Source organism: Saccopteryx bilineata, chromosome 4 (assembly GCF_036850765.1).
Source record: "Saccopteryx bilineata isolate mSacBil1 chromosome 4, mSacBil1_pri_phased_curated, whole genome shotgun sequence".
In the NCBI taxonomy this organism is placed as follows: Eukaryota; Metazoa; Chordata; class Mammalia; order Chiroptera; family Emballonuridae; genus Saccopteryx; species Saccopteryx bilineata.
Genome location: NC_089493.1, coordinates 1,776,285 through 1,799,054, shown reverse-complemented (window position 1 = coordinate 1,799,054; position 22,770 = coordinate 1,776,285). Strand labels below are relative to the sequence as shown.

The following is a 22,770-nucleotide window of genomic DNA, read 5'->3' as shown; positions in this document are numbered from 1 at the left end:
CCACAGCTGCGTTGTAAGCTGGAGGGGGGCACAGCCAGCATCTCTCCTCTGTGTCCTGGGGCCTGCAGAGCCTGGTGGTGGAGTCCTGTTCCCGAGCCGACCTGTCACACCATCCCTGGGCCTGGGAGGTTGGGCAAGTGCCACCATGACTCAGACCTGGGCTGCACTCACCTCTACCTCAGTTTCCCCATTGGCTTAATGGAGACGTTCAGTTCCCCTGCCTACCTCAGGGAGCTGTTCTGAGGAAAGCACCATCCCTCTAAGGAAGGGGGCACAAAAGCCAAAGCTGTGACATGAGCACAGTGGAGAGGGATGTGGAGTTGAGGAGTGTGGAGACCGCACGGCCCACAGGATGGGAGCAGACCCCTCAGAGCAAGGCTTCCCAGCCCACTGGGTGACCAAAGGCAACTGGGACTCAAAGGTTAAGCCACCAGTCACCATGGGGCAAGGCCAGGCTCCTGGGTGGTGTGGGCAAGCTCCACTCTCACCCAGGCCCGGCAGGGGCCAGATAGTGCTCTGGAGCCCCACCTACACCTTCCTCCTCCTGTGTCTGTCCTCTGGGTCACCATCTCCCCAGCAGATGCAGGCCAGTGTTCTGCGTCATGGCGGCAGCTTGGGAAAGAGATGGCCCCTGGGCCCAGAGCTGAGGGTGTGTGTGTGTGGAGGCTGCCAGATCAGAGTGGCCAAGACCGGCCAGCCAGATGGGAAGACCCGACTGACCTCTGGGGTCTGGCTCTTGTCTTGGAACAGATTGATAATAACCAGACCCCAACTTGTTCTGAAGGGACAGCTGGGGTGGGGAGAAACATGTCCTTGGTGGGGGCCTGCAGGGGGGGCCTGAGGGCTGGCCTAGGCAGCCCCCGCTGACCCCACCCAGTTCATTGTGCATGGTTTGGCTTCTAGGTGTATGTGTTGGTAGTTATCTTTTCAATGGAAAACAAATGAATGGAAACAGTCTTTATAGGGAACAGATTCTAAACTGTCACGTACGTGACACTAAGATGCTGCTGACTCAACAATAATAACACTGGGGCGCCCTCCTCCCGGCAGGCTCAGCCCCTTCCTGGCCCTCCGTCCATGGGGCGCGGCCCGGCCCAGCGCCCCGAGGTCCCCAAGAGGAGCTGGCGTCCGCCCCGCCGGAGGGTGCTGTTGCGGGGCTGTGGGCCGGAGAGCTGGGGAGCCGCGGGCGCAGGGCCTTGGGAAGAACCATGGGGGTGGGTTCTCTGTGAGGCACCCCTCATCGAGCACATGGGGCTGGGGTCTCGGAGGGCCCGGGATAAGGCCCCGGGTAATGGACCCAAACGAGCTCAGTCCGCGTGGCAGCGCCCCTTGACGATGGGCACCAGAGCGCAGGCGCGCCAGGGCCGGAAGCAGAGGCGATGGGGCGGAGCTTGCCGGAGCGGAAGTTCCGAGGGCTCGGCTCGGCCCCCAGGCCTTCCAGAACCTCAGCGGGTCCCACCCCTCCCCTTTGACCCTCCCACTGCAGTGTCCCCGCCCCTCGTCCACCTCACACCCCAAGGTGCCCCGCCCCTCCCCCATATCCCACTGTGCCCCTCCCCCCTTCATACCCCATACCCCACGATGCCCCGCCCTTCTCCCATACCCCACTGTGACCCGCTCCTCCCCAGCTAACCGCTGTAACAGCACCCCCCCACCAGCGTCCCCCCAGTGGCCCCCTCCCATCCCCCGGTGTGTTCCCCTGACCCCAGCCCCACACGCCCATCCCGCGTTCCCTCCTCACCCCCCCACTCCTGGAGATCCTCTGCCCAGGTCCCCTGCAGAGCAGTGGGGCAACGTCACAGTCGCTGTCCTAAAGCTCTGGGCCCTGCGGGTCCTAGGGGTGTGGTTCAGGGGCGTGGAGGTGAGGTCACAGGGGCGCGAGGCAGGCAGTGGGGAGAGCTGTGGGCCCTCCAGTCTCATGGGTGGTGGCTGTGCGGAGTCGTCATTCTGTGCCTTCGGTGCACTGGCCACCGAGTCCTGAGAAGGTTCCCCGTGCAGGTGAGGGCCGCTTGCCTGGAGCAGAGGCAGGTGGAAGGCCTGGGCTGAGAGAGGGGCGTCTCCACGGGGAACTGGCTGGAGGGGAGCAGGATGGGGTGCTGTGACTGCTCCCACCTGGGGGACCCCTGTATAGAAATGTGGCAGCATGAGTTGAGGACCCAGGTCACCCAATGGGGTCCATCATCTGGTCTCGCTGGCCAGAGTCCCACCCAGCACTGTCTGGCCAGTGGCAGAAGATGAGCCGGGCCGAGCCCAGCACTGTCTCCATCTGTCAGAGGGGCACAGGGAGCGGCTGGACCACAGGTGGCCTTGGGAACCTTCCCCTGGAGCCCAGAGGTGCAGACAAGCAGGCTGCCAGCTGGACACGAACAACATGAAGCATTTGCTTAAACACCCCCCTGAGGAGAGGCCAGGACCACAGCTGTCCCAAGGGCACCGGCTGCCCTCTCCCTCATCCGGCCGGCCTGAAGCCAGTGGCCAGCCCAGTGCCCAGAGCAGCAGCCAGCAGGTGCTAGAGACTCAGGACTGGGTAAGCTAAAGGGAGCCTGGCCTCAGCCACCCCAGGGACCCCTTGTTGGTGGCATAGCGATAGGCTCCGGAGGTGGGAGTTGGGCTGGGCTGGTCCGTGTGGATGGACAGGACCGAGCTCAGCAGGCACTGGGGCTGTAGGCACATAGTGTTGGCTCTCTTCCCCGGAGCCCTGGGTGGGCACCAGGGTGGGCTTGCAACCCTCCTGCCTCCTGTAACTGTGGGCTGTCTGCCTGCCTCTGCTGAGCACCTGGGAGGGGGCATGTGAGGCCAGGCCAGGGAGAGAGGCCTGCCTCTGTCCCCAGCACCCCTTACCCTGGGCTAAGAGGGTGGCACCAAGGGCAGGAGGGCCCAGTCGGGGGAAGCTCTGCCCTCGGGACAGGGATGGGACAGGTCTGGCGGGCATTCAGCCGGAGGGCCTGACTCAGAAAGCTGTGACCCAAGTGCTCCTGGAGGCGCTGCTTGTGACAGCCCCTGGACAGTGGCTTGATTCCCACGCAGCAGCAGGCGTGAGCGTGGACGGGGCACACAGCTGTTCCAGCTCCAGAGGACGCTTCATGAGCAAAGAGATCCAGACCCCCGAGAGTTCTATCTAGTTTTCTGTGCATAGGGGTCAAAGCCTGGCCAAATGGGTCCACCTGTGACAAGCCAGGCACTCAGGGTGCTGGCCCCGCGTGGCCGGTTCAGTGTGTGGGACCCTAGATTGCCACGTACGGACAAGTCTGCCCGAATGTTTGCGTGGTCAAAGGCTGACGTAAAAAGCAGTGGGAAAGGCCCTGGCCGGTTGGCTCAGTGGTAGAGCGTCGGCCTGGCGTGCAGAAGTCTCGGGTTCGATTCCCGGCCAGGGCACACAGGAGAAGCGCCCATCTGCTTCTCCACCCCTCCCCCTCTCCTTCCTCTCTGTCTCTCTCTTCCCCTCCCACAGCCAAGGCTCCATTGGAGCAAAGATGGCCCAGGTGCTGGGGATGGCTCCTTGGCCTCTGCCCCAGGCGCTGGAGTGGCTCTGGTCGCAACAGAGCGACGCCCCGGAGGGGCAGAGCATCGCCCCCTGGTGGGCAGAGCGTAGCCCCTGGTGGGCGTGCCGGGTGGATCCCGGTCGGGCGCATGCGGGAGTCTGTCTGACTGTCTCTCCCCGTTTCCAGCTTCAGAAAAATACAAAAAAAAAAAAAAAAAAAGCAGTGGGAAAGCCAGAGTGGGCAATCCTGAGTATAATAAAGATTTTATTTATTCATTATAGAGAGGGGAGAGAGAGAGAGAGAGAGAAGGGGGGAGGAGCAGAAAGCATCAACTCCCATATGTGCCTTGACCAGGCAAGCCCAAGGTTTTCAATCCTGGGTATAAACACACAAGCGTGTCACCTTCCAGGGGAGGCCGTGGGGGCTCCCAGCCTGGCAGGCGGTGAGGCTCCATGAGCAGCAGTGTCAGACCCACATTCCCCCATGGGGACGGAGGGGCCTGGTGGCTCTTGGGCAGGGGTGACCCTTCCACACACATTGTGTTTGCAGTTCCAAGAGGTGGGTAGGTGGTTGTGGTCGTGGGCAGTGGGGGACAAGGCTGGAGGCAGGGGCAGGAAAGCAGGGCAGAAAGGCCCAGCGGGAGATGGTTCAGAGGAGAGGGCTTTGGGCAGAGACATCTCTGCAGGCTCCCAGGATGTGGTTTTAGTCCCTGCACACTCTGTTCACCTCTCTGGTGTCACCTGACCTCTTCCTTCCCCCTCCTTCCAGCCCTTGTTTTGGCATCGAGGAATGCACCAGGCTGTTCTCTAGTGGGTGGTGTCCTTCCTCCTTGTCCCCCTTGGCGTGCCCAGTTTCTCCGGATAGTCCCACAGCCGGTTCCTTGTCAGGCATTGTCTCCCAGGGAGCCCCTAGCCTGGCTAACATAAGTCAATCCCACCATTCCCTTGTCCTTGTCCTTGTCCCTTCCCAGCCCAGGCCCCAAGGGAGCCACCATCATCGGCAGGACTCACTGTGGGCACCCCGTGCCTGCATGGTGAGGATAGGCGCTTACAGAAGGGCAGCACCCTCCCTGGCTGAGGCCAAGGTCTGAGGAGACATCCCCCTGGAGGGTCTGCAGACCTCCAGCCTCACACACAGGTTGGGCAAGCTTATGCATCTCTTCCCAACGAGCCTGCAGTAATGACCAGAGAGCTTGAGAAGGCAAGAATCCACAGGACAGAGAACGGGCAGGAGGGCCGGCAACAGGCGGTGGCGACCACCTTCCAAGGGGGGATGAGAATTGTGACCACTGGGTGGCAGCGACATGGCGCCCTGGGAAACCCATGACTGCCTGGTCACAGCAGCACTGGAGTCCATGCTCAGCAGACAGGCTGGGAAGAGGATACAGATGGCCTTGCGGAAATTAGCAGCCTTTACAGCTCTAAACAGTGGACTCCAAGAGAAAAACCAATGAAAAAGGCACATTGGCCCTGGTCGGTTGGCTGTCAGCCTGGTGTGTGGAAGTCCTGGGTTTGATTTCTGGCCAGGGCACACAGGAAAAGTGCCCATCTGCTTCTCCATCGTTCCTCTTCTCCTTCCTCTCTCTCTCTTCCCCTCCCACAGCCAAGGCTCCATTGGAGCAAAGTTGGCCCAGGCGCTGAGGACGGCTCCATGGCCTCCACCTCAGGCGCTAGAATGGCTCTGGTTGCAATGGAGCAAGGCCCCCTAGTGGGCATGCCAGGTGGATCCCTGTGGGGTGCATGCGGGAGTCTCTCTCTCTCTCTCTCTCTCTCTCTCTGCCTCCCTGCTTCTCACTTCAGAAAAATACACACACACACACACACACACAAAGTCATATTGGATACAGGAGTAAACTTAACAGGAAATAGGCTAACCTGTTTGAGACAAACTTTACAACACCCCAAAGCGTTAGCTAGAGATGTAACTAGAAGAGACACGGTGTTCCTGGTGGGGAAGACGCACCAAGACGGACCGGCACAGAGCAGTCTTCCAGGCCTTTCACAGCTCAGCGTCATGAATGACAAAAATGCTGGGACATTTTTTTTTTTTTTCAGGATGGCAAACTGCTCAAACGGATCAGTAAGAATGGCCAGCCCTGGCCAGTTGGCTCAGCGGTAGAGCGTTGGCCTGGCGTGCGGGGGACCCGGGTTCGATTCCCGGCCAGGGCACATAGGAGAAGCGCCCATTTGCTTCTCCACTCCCCCCTCATTCCTCTCTGTCTCTCTCCTCCCCTCCTGCAGCCAAGGCTCCCTTGGAGCAAAGATGGCCCGGGCGCTGGGGATGGCTCCTTGGCCTCTGCCCCAGGCGCTAGAGTGGCTCTGGTCGCGGCAGAGTGATGCCCCGGAGGAGCAGAGTATCGCCCCCTGGTGGGCAGAGCGTCGCCCCTGATGGGCGTGCCGGGTGGATCCCGGTCGGGCGCATGCGGGAGTCTGTCTGACTGTCTCTCCCTGTTTCCAGCTTCAGAAAAATTCAAAATAATAATAATAATAATAATTAATAAAAAGAATGGCCTCAGCCCTAGCAGGTATGAATTCATATCTCAAAGCTTTCAGGACCCTTTTGAAAGCGAGAGGGTCCTGGCACATGATGCGTGAACAGCAGAACGGAGTAGAAAATCTAGACATTGACCCAGATGCCTGCAGACGCTAGTGTGGGATGAAGCGGTCCTCTTCGTGGGGCGTGGGGGAGGCTTCTCAGGAAATTGCGTTGGGCAACTGTATAGCTAGCCAGAAGAAAGTTGTAGCCGTGCCTCTCTCCGAATACCAGGATAAACTCCAGTTCATTGTTGACGCCATAAAGAAACCCTGGAGTGGGGGCGGCCTTTCTAGACAAGCCACACAGGAAACGATGGGTAAGTTTCACCACGTGCGCAAACAACACACGAGGGAGCCACAACTCTTTGTTGGCAAAAGGATAGACTTTTCAGCAGATGGAAAGACCAGACATCCACAAGCAAGAGAAAGAAGTCAGATGCTCACTTCACACCAGGTGTGAAAATTAGCTCAGAATGCATCGAGGACACTAATGGAAAAGCTAACAGTATAGAAAAGTCTTGGAAGAAAACAGCAGAGCCCCATGACATTGGATTTGGCAGTGATTTCCTGGATGTGGCACCAACCTCACAGGGCAATAGAAGTGAAAACAGATACATTGGACTTCATCAAAATGAAAAACTTTAGATCAAAGAATATCATCAACAGACTGAAAAGTCAACCCACGGGATGGGAGAAAGTATTTGCAAATCACATACCTGATTTGATAAGGGATTAATATCCAGAACATATGGAGAGTGTCTAAAAACAACAATTAAAAAAATAACCCAATTTAAAAATGCGCAAAGGACTTGACACTTCCCCAAAGATATACCAATGTCAGGTATATACGGCGAAATGCTCAACATCATTCATTATTCATAGGACAATGCAAATCAAAAGCACAGTGAGATACCACCTCTTACCTGTTAGGATGGCTATAAGAATTCAAAAAAAAAAAAACCCAAAAAAACAAGTGTTGGTGAGGATGTGGAGACACTGAGCCCTGTGTCCTGCTGGCAGGAATGTAAAATGGTCCGTCGCTGTGTGGAAAAGCATGGCGATTGCTCAAAAAATTGAGCATAGAATTACCATGTGACCCAGCAATTCCACTTCTGGGTACTGATGTGACAGAGTGGAAAGCACAGACACAGCAGCAGGTATTTGCACATCTACGTCCACAGCGGCACTGTGTGCAACAGCCAGAAGGCTGAGGCCACCCAGTGTCCATCCATGTGTGGTGTGGTCCGGCCACACAATGGAAAGTGACTCAGCCTCAGAAAGGACAGGTAGGCTGACACCTGCTATGACACAGATGGGCCTTGAGGACGTCATACGGAGTGGAATGAGCCACAGAAGGACACACACACCTTATTGGTGGTCTCTAGAGGAGTGAAATTTAGAGACAGCATAGATGGTGGGAGCCAGGGGCTGGGGGAGGGGAGCTAGTGTTTAATGGGGACAGAGGTTCAGTCTGGGAAGATGGTGGTGGCTGAGCAGTGTATATGTACTCAGGCCAGTGAGCTGTACACTTAAAAATGATATGAGGCCCTGGCCGGTTGGCTCAGCAGTAGAGCATTGGCCTGGTGTGTGGAAGCCCTGGGTTCGATTCCCGGCCAGGGCACACAGGAGAAGCACCCATCTGCTTCTTCACCCCTCCCCCTCTCCTTTCTCTCTGTCTCTCTCTTTCCCTCCTGCAGCCAAGGCTCCATTGGAGCAAAGTTGGCCTGGGTGCTGAGGATGGCTCTGTGGCCTCCATCGCAGGCACTAGAATGACTCCGGTTGCAGCAGAGCGACGCCCCAGATGGGCAGAGCATCGCCCCCTGGTGGGCATGCTGGGTGGATCCCGGTTGGGCGCATGTGGGAGTCTGTGTCTCTGCCTACCCGCTTCTCACTTCAGAAAAATAAAAAAAAAAAAAAAAAAAAAAAAAAAAAAAAAAAAAAGAAGAAAGATTCAAATGGTGAATGGTGAACTGTATGTGTATTTTATCACAATGAAAAAAAAAGCATAAGAAGGGGATAAAAAAGGGATCCAGACATTTGATGACAGACAGCGGGCCACGGGGAACAGGGTGAAGCAAACCAACTCCTCCAGGGACGCATTGGTGGCACTTCCGTCAGGAGTGGAGCGGGGCCCTGAGGGTTCACAGAGGACACAGCACCAGACGCTCCGGCAGATCACAAGCGGGGAGGGAAGTCGAGAACACCAGGTGTGAGACAAAGTTCTGGAAGAGCAGGACGGAGACGGAGCGAGGTGCCCCGGACCCTGGTTCCCCACCTGCTGACCCTGCGAGAGCCCAGACCACCGGACTGGACACCCCTGGGGCAAGTGGTGCGCGGATGGACATGAGCACCTGCCTGCGGAGGGAGCGCAGGCCCCTTCCTGCCCGCGGAGGGAGCGCAGGCCCCTTCCTGCCCCATCACCCAGCGCCCGGCGGAGGCACCAGGAGCAGGAGCCAGGCCCGGAGGGACAGAGGCCAGCGGGGACGCACAGCAGGCACACCTGGGAGAGAGACCGGCTGTCCCTCGCCTTTCACAGAGCGGCAGCCCCAAGGGGCCAGGAAGAAAGTGAAAAGGTATTTGGGAAATAAGTGAAACCGTTGGAAAAATATAAAAAGCAGAGAGAGGATACAGGTGTGGGCAAAGGTGTCAGGATGTGGGTGCAGAGCCAGCGCCCCCTACTGGTGGGGGGGGGGAAGGGCGAGGCCGGTGGAGAACCGCGCAGATGCCCAGCTGTCGGGAAGAGCCCTGCGTGGACTGGGAGAACAGCCTCGCCGCCCCGTCGGTTGCGGTGGAAACAGTGACGACAAATGAATCAACCCGGCAGGAGTCTTGTCTCAGGACCTCGTTAGGTGAGGGCGACGCTGTCCCGCGGCGGCACCGTTTGCCGGCGGTCAGACCCGCCCAGGGCCTGTCCTGTGCGCTCTCACTCACGGGCGGAGGAAGGAACCGTGTGAACACCCGGGCCCATCAATCCTGTGCTGTTTCTGAGGAGATAAACATCTGAAGCAAGTAGGACATTGTTCATGTTGGATAATGGGTTCATGAGTCTTTTTTCCCTTCCTTTTTAAAATTTAATTTTACTGACTGATGTTACAGAGAGAGGAAGGGAGAGAGAAAGAGAGACAGAAACACGGGTCTGTTCCTGTGTCTGCCCTGACCGGGATGGAACCCGCAACCTTTGTGTAGAGGGAAGAGGCTCTAACCAGCCCAGCCATCTGGCTGGGGCTTGAGTTTTGTTTTTTTTTTTGTATTTTTCTGAAGCTGGAAACGGGGAGAGACAGTCAGACAGACTCCCGCATGCGCCCGAGCGGGATCCACCCGGCACGCCCACCAGGGGGCGATGCTCTGCCCCTCCGGGGTGTCGCTCTGTCGCGACCAGAGCCACTCTAGCGCCTGGGGCAGAGGCCAAGGAGCCATCCCCAGCACCCGGGCCATCTTTGCTCCAATGGAGCCTCGGCTGCGGGAGGGGAAGAGAGAGACAGAGAGGAAGGAGAGGGGGATGGAGAAGCAGATGGATGCTTCTCCTGTGTGCCCTGGCCGGGAATCAAACCCGGGACTTCTGCACGCCAGGCCGACGCTCTACCACTGAGCAAACTGGCCAGGGCTTGGGGCTTGAGTTTTTAAATACGTTTTCCTTTGCATTTCTCCCCATGTGGTTATTGTTCTCAAATTTAAACTAGACGCCTGCCAACAGCCACATTGGGGCAGGCCAGCCGGTCCATGGGCAGGCCCAGAGGCACAGGTCTAGGAGCCCCAGGGCCTGGGGTGGTGGACACACCCTTTCCTTCCCCCCCTCGGCCATGGGGACCAGGAGGGCCCCAAACACAGCTGAGGTGGGGCACTGGGTGCAGCTGCTGCAGACCCAACAGTAGACTTTGGAAACACCGAAGTCATCAATGGACAGCAATCCCATGACAAATGAGCAAACCCACAACCCCAGTCGGTTTTATACACCCTTCTGAGAAGAAAATGGTCAAAGGACAAAGCAAGGAACAAACAAAACAACAAAAAGACATACCAGATTTGAGGAGCCCAATTACCAACAAGTTTGACTCACTGGGTCTTCAGATGTTGAACACAACAAGCAGAGAATTACCTTCCCCTCCTGTTGGATTTTAGGGACCCCTGGTCCCTCCTAAAACCCTGAAACATGGAAGAAAGTGTTTGAGAAGCAGAAGCCCCCGGAACAGACACCCAGAGAGGCGGGAGCAACAAATTGTGAGGGTGGGAAACAGGCGGCCAAGCGGCCAAGCACTGGAAGGCCACGTTCCACAGGAGCCAGAGACGCCCAGCCTGGGGCCTTCGATGTAGTTGCAAGGGGGCTGCAGGAAGAGGATGGATCAAAACCTCAAAGGACCTGACCAGGCGGTGGCGCAGTGGGTAGAGCGTCAGACTGGGATGCGGAAGGACCCAGGTTCGAGACCCCGAGGTCACCAGCTTGAGCGCGGGCTCATTTGGCTTGAGCAAAAAAAAAAAAAAGCTCACCAGCTTCTCTGGCTCCAGCAAGGGGTTACTCAGTCTGCTGAAGGCCCGCGGTCAAGGCACATATGAGAAAGCAATCAATGAACAACTAAGGTGTCGCAATGAAAAACTGATGATTGATGCTTCTCATCTCTCTCCATTCCTGTCCGTCTGTCCCTATCTATCCCTCTCTCTGACTCTCTCTCTGTCCCTGTAAAAAAAAACAACCCAAAAAACAAAAACAAAACAAAACAAAACCTCAAAGGGAAGCAAGTAGAGCCCAGATCCCCTCCCAGGCAGGAGACAGGGTTACATCTGGAGAGGCTGAACAAGAGACTCGGGGTGCAGAGGCTCCAGACGCGAAACAGGGTGGGTTGGGGTGGATGTGGGCATTATGAGACCATGAGGCTGGGCTCCTTCCCAGGGGAGGTGGGCAGACGGCCAGGGTGGAATCTGACCCGTCCGGGAGAAAAGACGCCCTAGGTGCCAGAGGGCAGACCCCTAGGATCTACCCCTCCGATGAGAACACATGCGACATGCCTCGCCCATTCCACGAGTTGTGGGCTGCACCACGGGCTCCCCTTTCACGTGAACACAGCGCGCACAGGCGGGCAGGCAGCAGACGTCCTCCGGAACATTAGCATGAAGTCCTCAGGAATAAACGCACACCGCACGGAGAGGATTCCATTTTACAAGAAGGAACATTCAGGAAATAAAACAGAGCTCGTGATACACAAACAACAGAATTGAAACGCTGGGTAGAGAAGGGTCAGAAACTAAAACTGAGAAAACCACCCAGAACATCGAAGAGACAGAGAAACGAGAAGTGGGAGAAAAGATGAGACACTCAGAGGAACCATCCAGAAAGCCCAGCATGCGGCCTACAGGCGAAGCCTGTCGTCAGAGAGATGAGAAAACGCAAGTTTCCCCCGCAGCTCCTTGGGCGTGGAACGCGTGTTCACTGTGAACTCAGCGTTGGGAACAAAAGCAAAGACCCTGAAAGGTGATGGCCTGAATCTGTATTACCAAAGTGACTTATCTAAAAAAACCCTGAGGAGGTCCATGGCAACAGAGGACATTCCAGAGTGGTCCAGAGCTCCCTAAACGAGGACTACAGAGGACATTCCAGAGTGGTCCAGAGCTCCCTAAATGAGGACTACGGGTGGGAACTCCCGAGCAATTAAGAAATGAGTCATCCCCTTCAATGAGGCTGAGACTGCCCAGCCACTTGTAGGTGAGGACGGGGAGGGAAGAGGGGACAGGACGGCACACGGGACACGTGTGGCACTGTCCACGGCACAGACGCTGTGGGGGAAGTCCCAGCGGACAGCGTCCCAGAGACGGAACTGCCCCCCCCGCCCCCGCCCCTGCGCAGCTCTCCAGAACAGGCTCTGTGCCTCAGTGTCACAGCTGGTCCCCAGGGGCCCGCAGGGGGCCCAGCACAGACCCGTGCTCAGTGACTCTGCCCAAATCAACGACGGTGCCTATAAACGCAAGAGAATTGTGCCCCAAGGGAGAGGAGTTTGGAAGTTTATAAGAGGCTCTACATTAACAAAAAGAGGAAGACCACATGATTATCTCAATGGATGCTGGAAAATAATATAAATAAATTCCAGCTGATTATCTTAAAAACAACACAGAACTGAAAACCTGTCACGTTTTAACAGGCAGGAAGTGATGGAGGCTTCGAGCGGCCTTCCCCTGAAGCGTTTCTCGCAGGTGCGGCCCAGGCAGGAACGCAGAGCGTCGCCATGATGGCGGCCAGACAGCCTGTGTGCGCCCAAGTCAGGGAAATGACACGAGCTACGGGACTCCGGAAAAGGAGAGGTGATGTGGTCACCACTTGCTGCTGATATATTGTCTACCCAGGAAATCCACGGGCTCTGACTGGGTGGCTCAGTTGGTTAGACTGCCGTCCAACAGGCCAAGGTTGTGGGTTTGATCCCCAGTCAGGGCACGTGCCAGAGTCAACCAGTGAGTACATAAATAAGTGTAACAACAAACCAATCTCTCTCTCTCTTTCAAATCAATGAAGTAAATTAGAAAAAAAGAAAATCTGCCTGACCTGTGGTGGCGCACTGGATAGAGCATCGACCTGGAATGCTGAGGTTGCTGGTTTGAAACCCTGGGCTTGCCTGGTCAAGGCACATATGGGAGTTGATGCTTCCTGCTCCTCCCTCACCCCCCCTTTTTTAATTGTATTTTTCCAAAGTTAGAAGCAGGAGGGAGGCAGTCAGACAGACTCCCGCTTGTGCCCCACCGGGATCCACGCAGCATATCCGCTAGAGGGCGTTGCTCCACTGCAATAGGAGCCATTCTAGCGCCTGAGGTGGAGGCCATGGAGCCATCCTCAGCGCCTGGGCCAACTTTGCTCCAATGGAGCCTTGGCTGCAGGAGGGGAAGAGAGAGACAGAGAGAAAGGAGAGGGGGAAGGGTGGAGAAGCAGATGGGCGCTTCTCCTGTGTGCCCCGGCCGGGAATCGAACCCACGACTTCCACACACGAGGCTGATGCTGTACCACTGAGCCAACCGGCCAGGGCCTCTCTCTCTCTTTCTAAAAAAAAAGAATAGGCCTGGCCTGTGGTGGTGCAGTGGATCAAGCGTAGACCTGGAATGCTGAGGTCGCTGGTTCAAAACCCTGGGCTTGGCCTGACCTGTGGTGGCGCGGTGGATAAAGTGTCGACCTGGAAATGCTGAGGTCGCCGGTTTGAAACCCTGGGCTTGCCTGGTCAAGGCACATATGGGAGTTAATCTTCCAGCTCCTCCCCCCTCCTCTCTCTCTCCCTCTCTATCTCTCTCTCTCCCTCTCTCTCTCCTCTCTAAAAATGAATAAATAAAATAAAATTAAAAATCAAAACCCTGGGCTTGCCCGGTCAAGGCACCTATGGGAGTTGATGCTTCCTGCTCCTCCCCCCTTCTCTCTCTCTCTGTCTCTCTTCTCTAAAATGAATAAATTAAAAAAAAATGAAAAAAAAAGAATAAATAAAATCTGAAAAAAAAAGATCCTGGTCAAGGCAAATACAATAAAATCTTTTTTAAAAAATCCACAGGGCAGTTAAAAAAAATCTTTATAAAAACCACAGGGCAATTAAAAAATAAACTAAATAAAAGAGAAATGTTACATATATAATCACCATTTGAAACCTCATAGTTTTTCAATACACTAAGAATACCCAAGCAGAAATATTATGGGAAAAAGGATCCACTCACGTTAGCAACATATTACAAAGTCCTTTGAAATACACTTGTATGAAGAACACTGAAATCTGACCAAAGAACAGAACAGTGCAATGCTGGACGTGACTCTAGAGTGGGAAGATTTAATGTTTTAAACCTGCCAGATTTTCCCTAACTCAGTGCAGTCCCAATTAAAAAAAAACAACCAACCTTCTGAACCTTGAAAATTTTATCCTAAGTGTTACAAAGTGTTTCTGGCAATGTAGTATTTATTGCTGCATAACAAGTGTCCCCCAAACTTTGCAGCTTAAACCAATGATAGGTATTTTTATCCGTTTCTGTAGTTGATGGACCTGGGAGCTGCTTTAGGTGGGTGGCTTTGGCTGGGGGTCACTCATGGTGTTACAGTCAAGGTATCAGTCAAGGCCCTGGCCTGTTGGCTCAGCAGTAGAGCGTCAGCCTGGCATGTGGAAGTCCCGGGTTCGATTCCCAGTCAGGGCACACAGGAGAGGTGACCATCTACTTCTCTACCCCTCCCCCTTCTCTCTTTTTCTCTCTCTCTCTCTTCACCTTCCACAGCCATGGCTTGAATGGTTCAAGCAAACTGGCCCCAGGCACTCAGATGCTAAAATAGCTTGGTTGCCGAGCAACAGAGCAATGCCCCAGATGAGTAGAACATCGCCCCATGTAGGGCTTGCTGGGTGGATCCTGGTCCGGGCACACGTGGGAGTCTGTCTCTACATCCCTGCTTCTCACTGGAAAAAAAAAAAAAAAAAAAAGCTGTCAGAGCAGCAGTCCTCTGGCAGCTTGGATGAGGCTGGAGGACCGCCTCGTTCTCGTGGCTGGAGAGTGAGTGCCCGGCGTGGGCAGGAGGCCTCAGTGCCTCCCGACGCGGGCCTCTCCAAGGCGCTACTGGGCGTCCTCACTCACAGCGGCCGGCTCCTGCACAGCGCGTGATCCGACGGAGAGCAAGGAGGAGGCTGCGGTGTCTGCGGCAGCTGTGCGGTCACCCCGTCATCTCGACAGCACCCTTCGGGCTGCACCGGTTATCCTGTTCCGTGCGGGACGGACGGCCAGGACGCGAGTGTGGGAGGCAAGCCTCCACGTGTCCCCTCTTGGAGGCTGGCTGACACGGGCTGTGGGTTGGACAGCCGCAGGCCCGCCCAGCCCCAAGCAGGAGGAACCAGTGGCATCTTTACCTATAACCACGGGGGCAGAGTGGCGCTGCAGGACTCCAGGCAAAGTGAAGGTCTTGAGCGCAGTCACGGGGGGACCCTTTCGAGGAGGGACAGTGAGCAACGCTGACAACTTGGAAGCTTGAAGGGACAGAGTGACAGGTGTAGGTGCTGAGTGTAAACCATCACCCGGGAGTTCTATGCTCGGCAAAAGATATTTTTATTGAGAGAGAGAGAGGAACATGGTTGTGTTGTTTCACTTATTTATGTATATTCATTTGGTTGATCCCTGTATGTGCCCTGACCAGGGATCAAACCCTCAACCTTGGCGTGTCAGGACACACTGTAACCAACTGAGCTACCTAGCCAAGGCTAAAAATATCTTTCAAGAGGACAGCAAAATAAATCAGTAAAATGATAAGTGGGAGAAAGAAGTCGCCCGCCGCTGACCCTCACCCCAGTTCTGAGAACAGACCTCGCACCCCGGAAGGTGATCTCAGAACGAGGGTCACAAAGAAGGCAGTGTGGGCGCCCACTGAAAGCCACGTGGGCCGGGACGCCGCGCACACGCAGGACCCCAGGCTGACCACGCACACCCTCCATGGCACCAGGGTCCGGGGCAGTGCCCGTGAGCTGCGCTGTGTCCTAAATCCCTGGTGCTGGTGGAGAGGATGTGATGATGGCGACGTCTGTCCCCTTCCGATGTTGAGGAGTCGGCACACACAGCACGATGACACTGGAGGACCAGGAAGAGAACTGCGTCTGAGCCAGTGGAGGGGCCCGTGGGATGGAGAGGACAGCGATCTGTCCCCAAAAAAGAAGAAAGGACAGCCTAACCAGGCGGTGGTGCAGTGGATAGAGCGTCGACCTGGAAATGCTGAGGTCGCCGGTTCGAAACCCTGGGCTTGCCTGGTCAAGGCACATATGGGAGTTGATGCTTCCTGCTCCTCCCCCCTTCTCTCTCTCTGTCTCTTCTCTCTCTCTCTCTCTGTCTCTCTCTCTCCTCTCTAAAAATGAATAAAAAAAATAAAAAAAAGAAGAGAGGACAGAGAGAAAGACTGTGAAACAGGCAGGACAAAGCGCACGTCTGGCCTCGGGTGTGAGGATCTCGGCTGGTTCAGCACATGGACCAGGTGCCCCCAGGTCGGAGGCAGATGTCCTCAGTGGACTGAGAACACGCGGCCCGATGTGCACAGGAGGGGGGACAGCACGGCCCTCCGACCGGGGTGGGGCTGAGGGTGGACCGCACTGCCCACCCCCTGCTGTGCTGCCAGGCTCTGCAGCTTCCCTTGGACCTGCAGTTAGAGCGAACAGATGCTCCGCCCTGTCACGACTGCAGCGGTCTTCAAGGGGAGGCGTCGCCCCGGGAAGGAGGGGAGTGGGGAACTGGGGAGCGGCAGCCTACCCGGCCTTCTGTGGGCTCTGACTCTGACACCACGGTTCTCCTTGCAGAGTGCTCTTCATGGCTGGTCTCTGATGGCCTTCTCCACAGCACTGCTCCCTCTGGTCTCACGGACACATCGCACCCAGGAGAGCCCTTACGGCGGGGGAGGGGGCGTGCGTCCTCGGCTCCACGTCACAGCTCTCTGTCCTCCAACTTGCTTTCATCCCTGGCTGGTTGGCTTGTGCTCCGTGTTGCGCACACAGGTGAACGGTGCTTGCACGGGGCCGGCGGACGGCTCTGTGCACACGGTGTGGCCTCCCCGTGGTCAGGTTTTTTAGGGAGCATGACTGGCAGCTTTTGGTTGCTCTGCCCTGGGTATCCCTACTCTGGGTGCCTACAGGGTGTTCTCTGGGGCCGGTTATTTTCCCCAGAAAGGAACCCTCCCCTTTCCTGTGGCAGGGGGACCCCAGCCAGGCTGCCAGGGTTCTCGGTGCAGAGAGCGGGAGGGGCTGGGAAGTCAGTGTTTTGGAGGGGAGCCTTAAACAATGGAAATTGATGGTGTCACAGTCTGGAGGCTGGATGTTCAGAATCAGTGTCAGCAAGGTTGGCTTGTCCACAGCCGTCTTCTCCTGTGTCTCCTTATGTCACCTTCCCTCTCTGCGTGTCTGTGTCCAAGTGTCCACTGTTTTTATCCCCTTGTTGCCATCCTAACCGTTTTTAAGTGTGCAGTTCAGGACTGTATTCATTTTGTGGCAAACTTTCTCATCTTGCAAATCTGAACCTCTGTCCCCATTTCCCCATTAAACACTAACTCCCCCTCCCCCTCCCTAACCCTCCCCTTCCCCCAGCCATGCCCTCCCTCCCCACCATCTCCTATCTGTCCTGATGGGTCTGACTCCTGCAAGGACCTCACATCAGCGGGGTCACACAGCACGTGTCCTTCTGTGATTGGCTTCTCAGCCTGACGTCCTCAACGTCCATCCCTGTCGTAGCAGGGTGTCAGCACGTCCGTCCTCTTTAACGATGATTTGCATTCTGATTTGCATTCTGCGTGTGCATGGACCACAGTAGGGTTATCCATTCTTTGGAGTGGACACAGGCTTGCATCTCTGTCTCAGATGCTGTGACTGATGCCATTGTGAATGTGGGGGTACCTCTCTTTGAGGCCTGCTCTTTGTTTTTTAACAAGGGGGGGGAGAGAGAGGGTGAGAGAGAGAAAGTGTAGGGGGAGCAGGAAGCATCAACTCCTAGCAGTTGCTTCTTGGATTTTTTGTTGTTATTTTTTGTTTTTTTTGACAGAGACAGAGAGAGAGTCAGAGAGAGGGACAGATAGGGACAAACAGGACCGGAGAGAGATGAGAAGCATCAATCATCAGTTTTTCGTTGTGACACCTTAGCTGTTCATTGATTGCTTTCTCATATGTGTCTTGACCATGAGGCTACAGCAGACTGAGTGACCCCTTGCTCAAGCCAGTGACCTTGGGTCCAAGCTGGTGAGCTTTGCTCAAAGCAGATGAACCCACGCTCAAGCTGGTGACCTCGGGGTCTCGAACCTGGGTCCTCCACATCCCGATCTGACGCTCTATCCACTGCGCCACCGCCTGGTCAGGCAGCAGTTGCTTCTTGTATGTGCTGGGTTTCGAACCGGCCACTTCAGTGTCCCAGGTCGACGCTCTGTCCACGGCGTCTCCACCGGCCAGGTGAGCCTGCTGTCACGTCTTTAGATGCACACCCAGAAGTGGGGTTTTGGACCATATGATCATCCTGTTTTTAATTCTTTGAGGAATGGGGACTTCCAGTTTGTCTTAAACTTCTAGGTTAGCAGAGTACCAGCCTCCCTCAGCACTCCAGGGAGCGGCCTGCTGTCTTCCCCCAGGGAGGTGGCAGAAGGGCTGGGCAGTCTGGGAGGGGCCCAGGGTCTTTCACCGACAGTCGCCTGGGAAGCTGTAGGGGGCAGCGTCCCGCAGGGGTATGACCTGCTCTGGCCTCTCCCAGCTGGTAGCCGCCATTCTCGTGTGCTGATGGCTTCATGGGTGTTTTTTCTTTCCCCTCATGTCTTTTTTAGTCATTTTAGAGGAGCTTGAGGAGGAAAGGCAGACCTTTGGGCCAATATATACTGTGTGTCCGTAAAGTCATGGTGCACTTTTGACCGGTCACAGGAAAGCAACAAAAGACGATAGAAATGTGAAATCTGCACCAAATAAAAGGAAAACCCTCCCAGTTTCTGTAAAATGATGTGGCAGCATGTGCGCGTGAGCAGAGGATGACGTAACACCGTGTGTACAGCGGAGCAGCCCATGGCCATGCCAGTCGAGATGTGGACGGTACAGAGGAAAGTTCAGTGTGTTCTGTGGCTCGCTAAATTTGAATCGTGACCAAAGTGCAACATGAATATCGACGCGTTTATAATGAAGCGCCACCACATAGGAATAACATGACTCGATGGGATAAGCAGTTGAAGGAAACCGGCAGTTTGGTGGAGAAACCCTGTTCTGGTAGGCCATCAGTCAGTGAGGAGTCTGTAGAGGCTACACAGGATAGCTACCTAAGGAGACTGAAAAATCTGTGCGTGAGCCCACATCGAATTGCATTGAATAGGTATGAAACTGGGAGAGTTTTTCTTTTATTTGGTGCAGATTACACACACACACTTAAATATATATATTTAAATTCTTTATTTATTTTAGAGAGAGACAGAAACATCAGGTTGTTGTTCCCCTTATTTATGCTGTCATTGGTTGATTCTTGTATTGCCCTGACCAGGGATTGAACCCGTAACTTTGGTGTGTTGGGATGATGCTCTAACCATCTGAGCGACTCTGTGGGGGCCTGGACCTGGCCTTTCTTGAGGTGCTCAGCAGTCTGGCTGCATGCCTCCCCAGTGTGTGTGTTTGGCCAGCTTGGGGGCCATCTCTGTGCACCAGCTGGACGGCCATGGCCCCCCTGTAAGGCTTCACCGTGGGAGGGTCTGCCCTGGACATAGCAGTTTGGGGCTGGGGGTCCGGGTGCAGAGCTGCTGTGCAAAGCTGCCAGGCCCTGTCCATGGGAACTCGGTATCCGTGCCCTCCCCCGTCCCCGGGCAGAGGACGCACAGGGGTGTGTGTGTGCAGGAATACCTGTGCACGGCTGGCGTGGACTGCTGCGGTCAGAGGACACACAGGGTGGGGGGGCAGGAATACCTGTGCACGGCTGGCGTGGACTGCTGCCTTGTCCCTGTAGGTGTGCAAACCTCCTGAGAGCAGGCGCCAGGGCCGCCACTGGAGCCTTAGCATCGAACAGCGCCGCCGCCGGCTGGCCGCGGAGGGCGGGGAGAGGGGGACCTCCGCCGAGGCCGCCGCCCACAGCCAGGTGCGAGGCAAGGGTGGGGGGGCTGCGGTCGCAGGGGCGCCCATTCCCAGCCTCACCTCGCCTCGCCCCGGCGCCCTGACCCTGCCGTCTCGCGCAGGACATCCAGCAGATCGTGGCCCAGCTGGTGTCGGAAGACGTGGACAGGGACGTGCTCATCCCGCACTCGCAGAGGTCCGCCGAATCCACCCACGCCTTCCGCCCGTTCCTGGCCGGAGCGCACCTGTCTGGCGCCATGTGATTTTGGAGGCCCCAGCCTCGAGGGCGTTGCCCTCCTAAGAACCTGTTCAGCTCAGTGTCCGTCTTGTGCCTTTCCTGGGGGAGCCCTGGGGAGGCGCCAGTGGGATCAGGGCTGTTGGGGGCCCCTCTTTACATCCCGCAGGGGGCCATGACCAGCCTCTGTGCCTGCTTCCCACCGGGCCTCACTGCCCAGACTTGGGAAGCCTTTCAAGACCACACAGCTAGGTGCCCTCATTCTCTCCAGGGTCCCCTGAAATTAAATTTGTTCCGGGCCTGTGTGTGTCTCAGGACCCCTAGGGCGAGGGAAGACAGACAGTGAGGAGATGGGTGGAACCAGGGGAGACATTCCCAGGGGTGGGGGAGAAGGGTGGGGTGAGGTTTAGGCTGGGCTTTGGAGGCCAGCCAGACCCCCTCCTGCCCAGAGGCCCCTGATGATGAGGTGGGCACTGGGTGTTAAGGGCCAGCGCCAGCTCGGGGCCAGGCTGTGTGCTGGGCAGGAAGACGCTCCTCTGCCCCCCGCACCCACCGCGTCCACAGCGGTGACCCAGGTGACAAGGGCTGGGCAGCTCTCTTGTTGAGTGGCTTTAAAGGACGCCATGTCGGTCACTGAGATGCGGGGTTCACTGGCTCACCCTGCCGGTTCTTCCAGTCTTGCTTGCCTGTCACCTGAGGCTGGAATGGCCGGCCCTCTGCCCTCCATGTGGTCTCAGGGCCTCTCTGCACACGGTCTTCCCCACCGAGAGCCGATGGTCAGGTGGCTCCAGCACCCCCAATCCAGGGGCAGAAGCCCTGGTGCCTCCTCTGCTGCCTCCCGTGGTCACAGCAGCACAGGCACAGGGCCAGCCCACCTCGTGGGAAAGGGGTGCTGCCCGCCAGTGGGGGCTGGCATGGAGCTGCGCCCTCTCCGGAAGAGCGTGGTGCCCGCCAGTGGGGGCTGGCATGGAGCTGCGCCCTCTCCGGCAGAGCGTGGTGCCCGCCAGTGGGGGTTGGCATGGAGCTGCGCCCTCTCCGGCAGAGCGCGGTGCCCGCCAGTGGGGGCTGGCATGGAGCTGTGCCCTCTCCGGCAGAGCGCGGTGCCCGGAGACAGCTGTGCTGTCACACCGCTGAGCGTGGCTGTGCTGACGGTCACCGCACACCCAGCGTCGTACGTCCATTCGCTGTGAGGTCTGCAGAAGTCCAAAGCAGGTCTCCAGGGCTGTGGGAAACGCTGCCTTTCCTTCCCGAGGCTGCAGCGGACGGTCCGGTTCCTGGCCTTCTCAGCTCCTAGAAGCTGTCGCTCGGCTCACGGCCTCTTCCCCCATCTTCCTAGTCAGCAGCGTGGTGTCCCCTGCCCTCCTTCCATCGTCACGTCTCTCTCCTGCCTCCTCTTCCTTTCAGGGACCTGGTGATGGTTGGGCTCATTGGGTCACCCAGGATTTGAGGCCACTGGGTTAGCAGCCTTCACCCCGCCTTGCCAAGTAACCTGGCAAGGTCACAGGCTAGGGGTGAAGGCGTGGACATCGTTCAGGTGGGGAGCTTGGCCTTCCTCGGGTGGGTCGAGGCCAGGCATGCTGCCGACATCCCACAAAGCACAGGATGCCCCCACACACAAGCAAGAATGACTGGACCCCAAATGTCAACAGTGCTCCCTGGGAGCCCAGGTGAGAGTGTCACCCCAGCCACCACTGAGAGCGGACACTGCCTGGCTGTCCCTGTATGTCCCTCCAGAACTGTTCCTTCACGTCTGCTTCCCCACTAGGCAGGTCTCCCCCGGCCTCGCAGGGGCATTCCTGGGTGGTGACCATTGGGATGCACAGTGACATAAGGGCCGTCTCCTGGGTGCTGGCTGCCACGCCACGTGGTGCCCTGTGTGCCCTGATACCCATCTGTGCCTGGCTCGGGCTGGTATGGAGCGGATCAGAGGCCGTTCTAGAGACCAGAGAAGATGTAGCTCATTGGTCCAGCCCTAGGACTAAGGGACAGCCACCACCCTTCATTGCCCCACTGAAAAAGAAATGGACTACTTTGGCTTTGCAGGAACACTCACTTTTCAACCATCACCAAGAAGGTTTGAAATTGTTGCCTATAATTTCATCACCGAGATCAGCACCGTGGGTGTTAGGGAAGGTCACTCAGCTGTCTCTGAAGGCCTGGGCAGGGGACAGGAGGACATACGGAGACAGAGCACGGGGAGAACCCCTTCTAAACTGAATCACTCTGAAGGGAAACACAGTATGGAAGTGAGGGGGTTGCTTCTTCACCCCAGTCTAAGAGTCTCCTGAGGTTATTTTCAGAATTTACGAACCATCAAGGGGCTCGTCTGTCTGAGACGGCGTTGGCTAGCCGGCTTTGGACTAAGGAGCTGGCTGCCCACGGCCGCAGTGGTGGAGGTCTGCGGTCTCCTTCCCGCCTGTGCCCTCCGGGTCCCCTGCGCCCTGGAAGCCCATGTGCCAGCTCACCACCCACCCGACCCCCTACCCAGCGCTCAGCCCTCAGGGTCTGGGCTGGCTATACCCTCAGTGGCTGGCTTTTATGTTTTTAAATAACTATTTCTTGGGGTGGGGTTGGGGCTCCTAGGTTTACAGGTGTTTTCCGGGGGCCCCCGGGGAATTCAGGCTGCATTCCCTTTGCCTGGACTCATTTTCAGGTTTTGAGCTGGCCAGACTGGGGCCAGCTGCAGGGTGGGGGTGTGCTCTTTCTGAATGATCTCAAGTCTCTGGAGAGGCTGGTCTGGGTGGGTCATGCCTTCAGGCTTCTCAGGACCAAGGGGAGAGCATCTAGCGCCCCGGCCACTGGGAGCTCCGGGAGCCCCCCGGCAGTGTGTCTGCACCACTCTCTGACCCTCTCCTCAGGCACCAGGTGCTCTGACTCTGGACCTCTCCTCCACCTCTGCCTCTCCCAGTTCCCTGGGTGCCTGCAGAGCCTTCGGAGCAAAGGTCAGCCCAGCTCTGAGCCTCCAGTGGCAAAGCCAAGCCGTGTCCCTGGGGCCTGAG

General features: G+C 56.7%; 1 protein-coding gene across 1 annotated transcript; it reads left to right on the top strand.

The window, feature by feature from the left end:
- The first annotated feature begins 1,736 nt into the window (after positions 1 to 1,736).
- Positions 1,737 to 21,640, top strand: TEX22 (testis expressed 22). Its single transcript, XM_066274759.1, is given in 5 exon segments — positions 1,737 to 1,998; positions 2,274 to 2,527; positions 19,433 to 19,561; positions 19,659 to 19,767; positions 19,770 to 21,640. Coding segments are annotated over 4 exon segments (462 nt in total). The 5' UTR covers positions 1,737 to 1,998; positions 2,274 to 2,371; the 3' UTR covers positions 19,838 to 21,640.
- Positions 21,641 to 22,770: the final 1,130 nt, after the last annotated feature.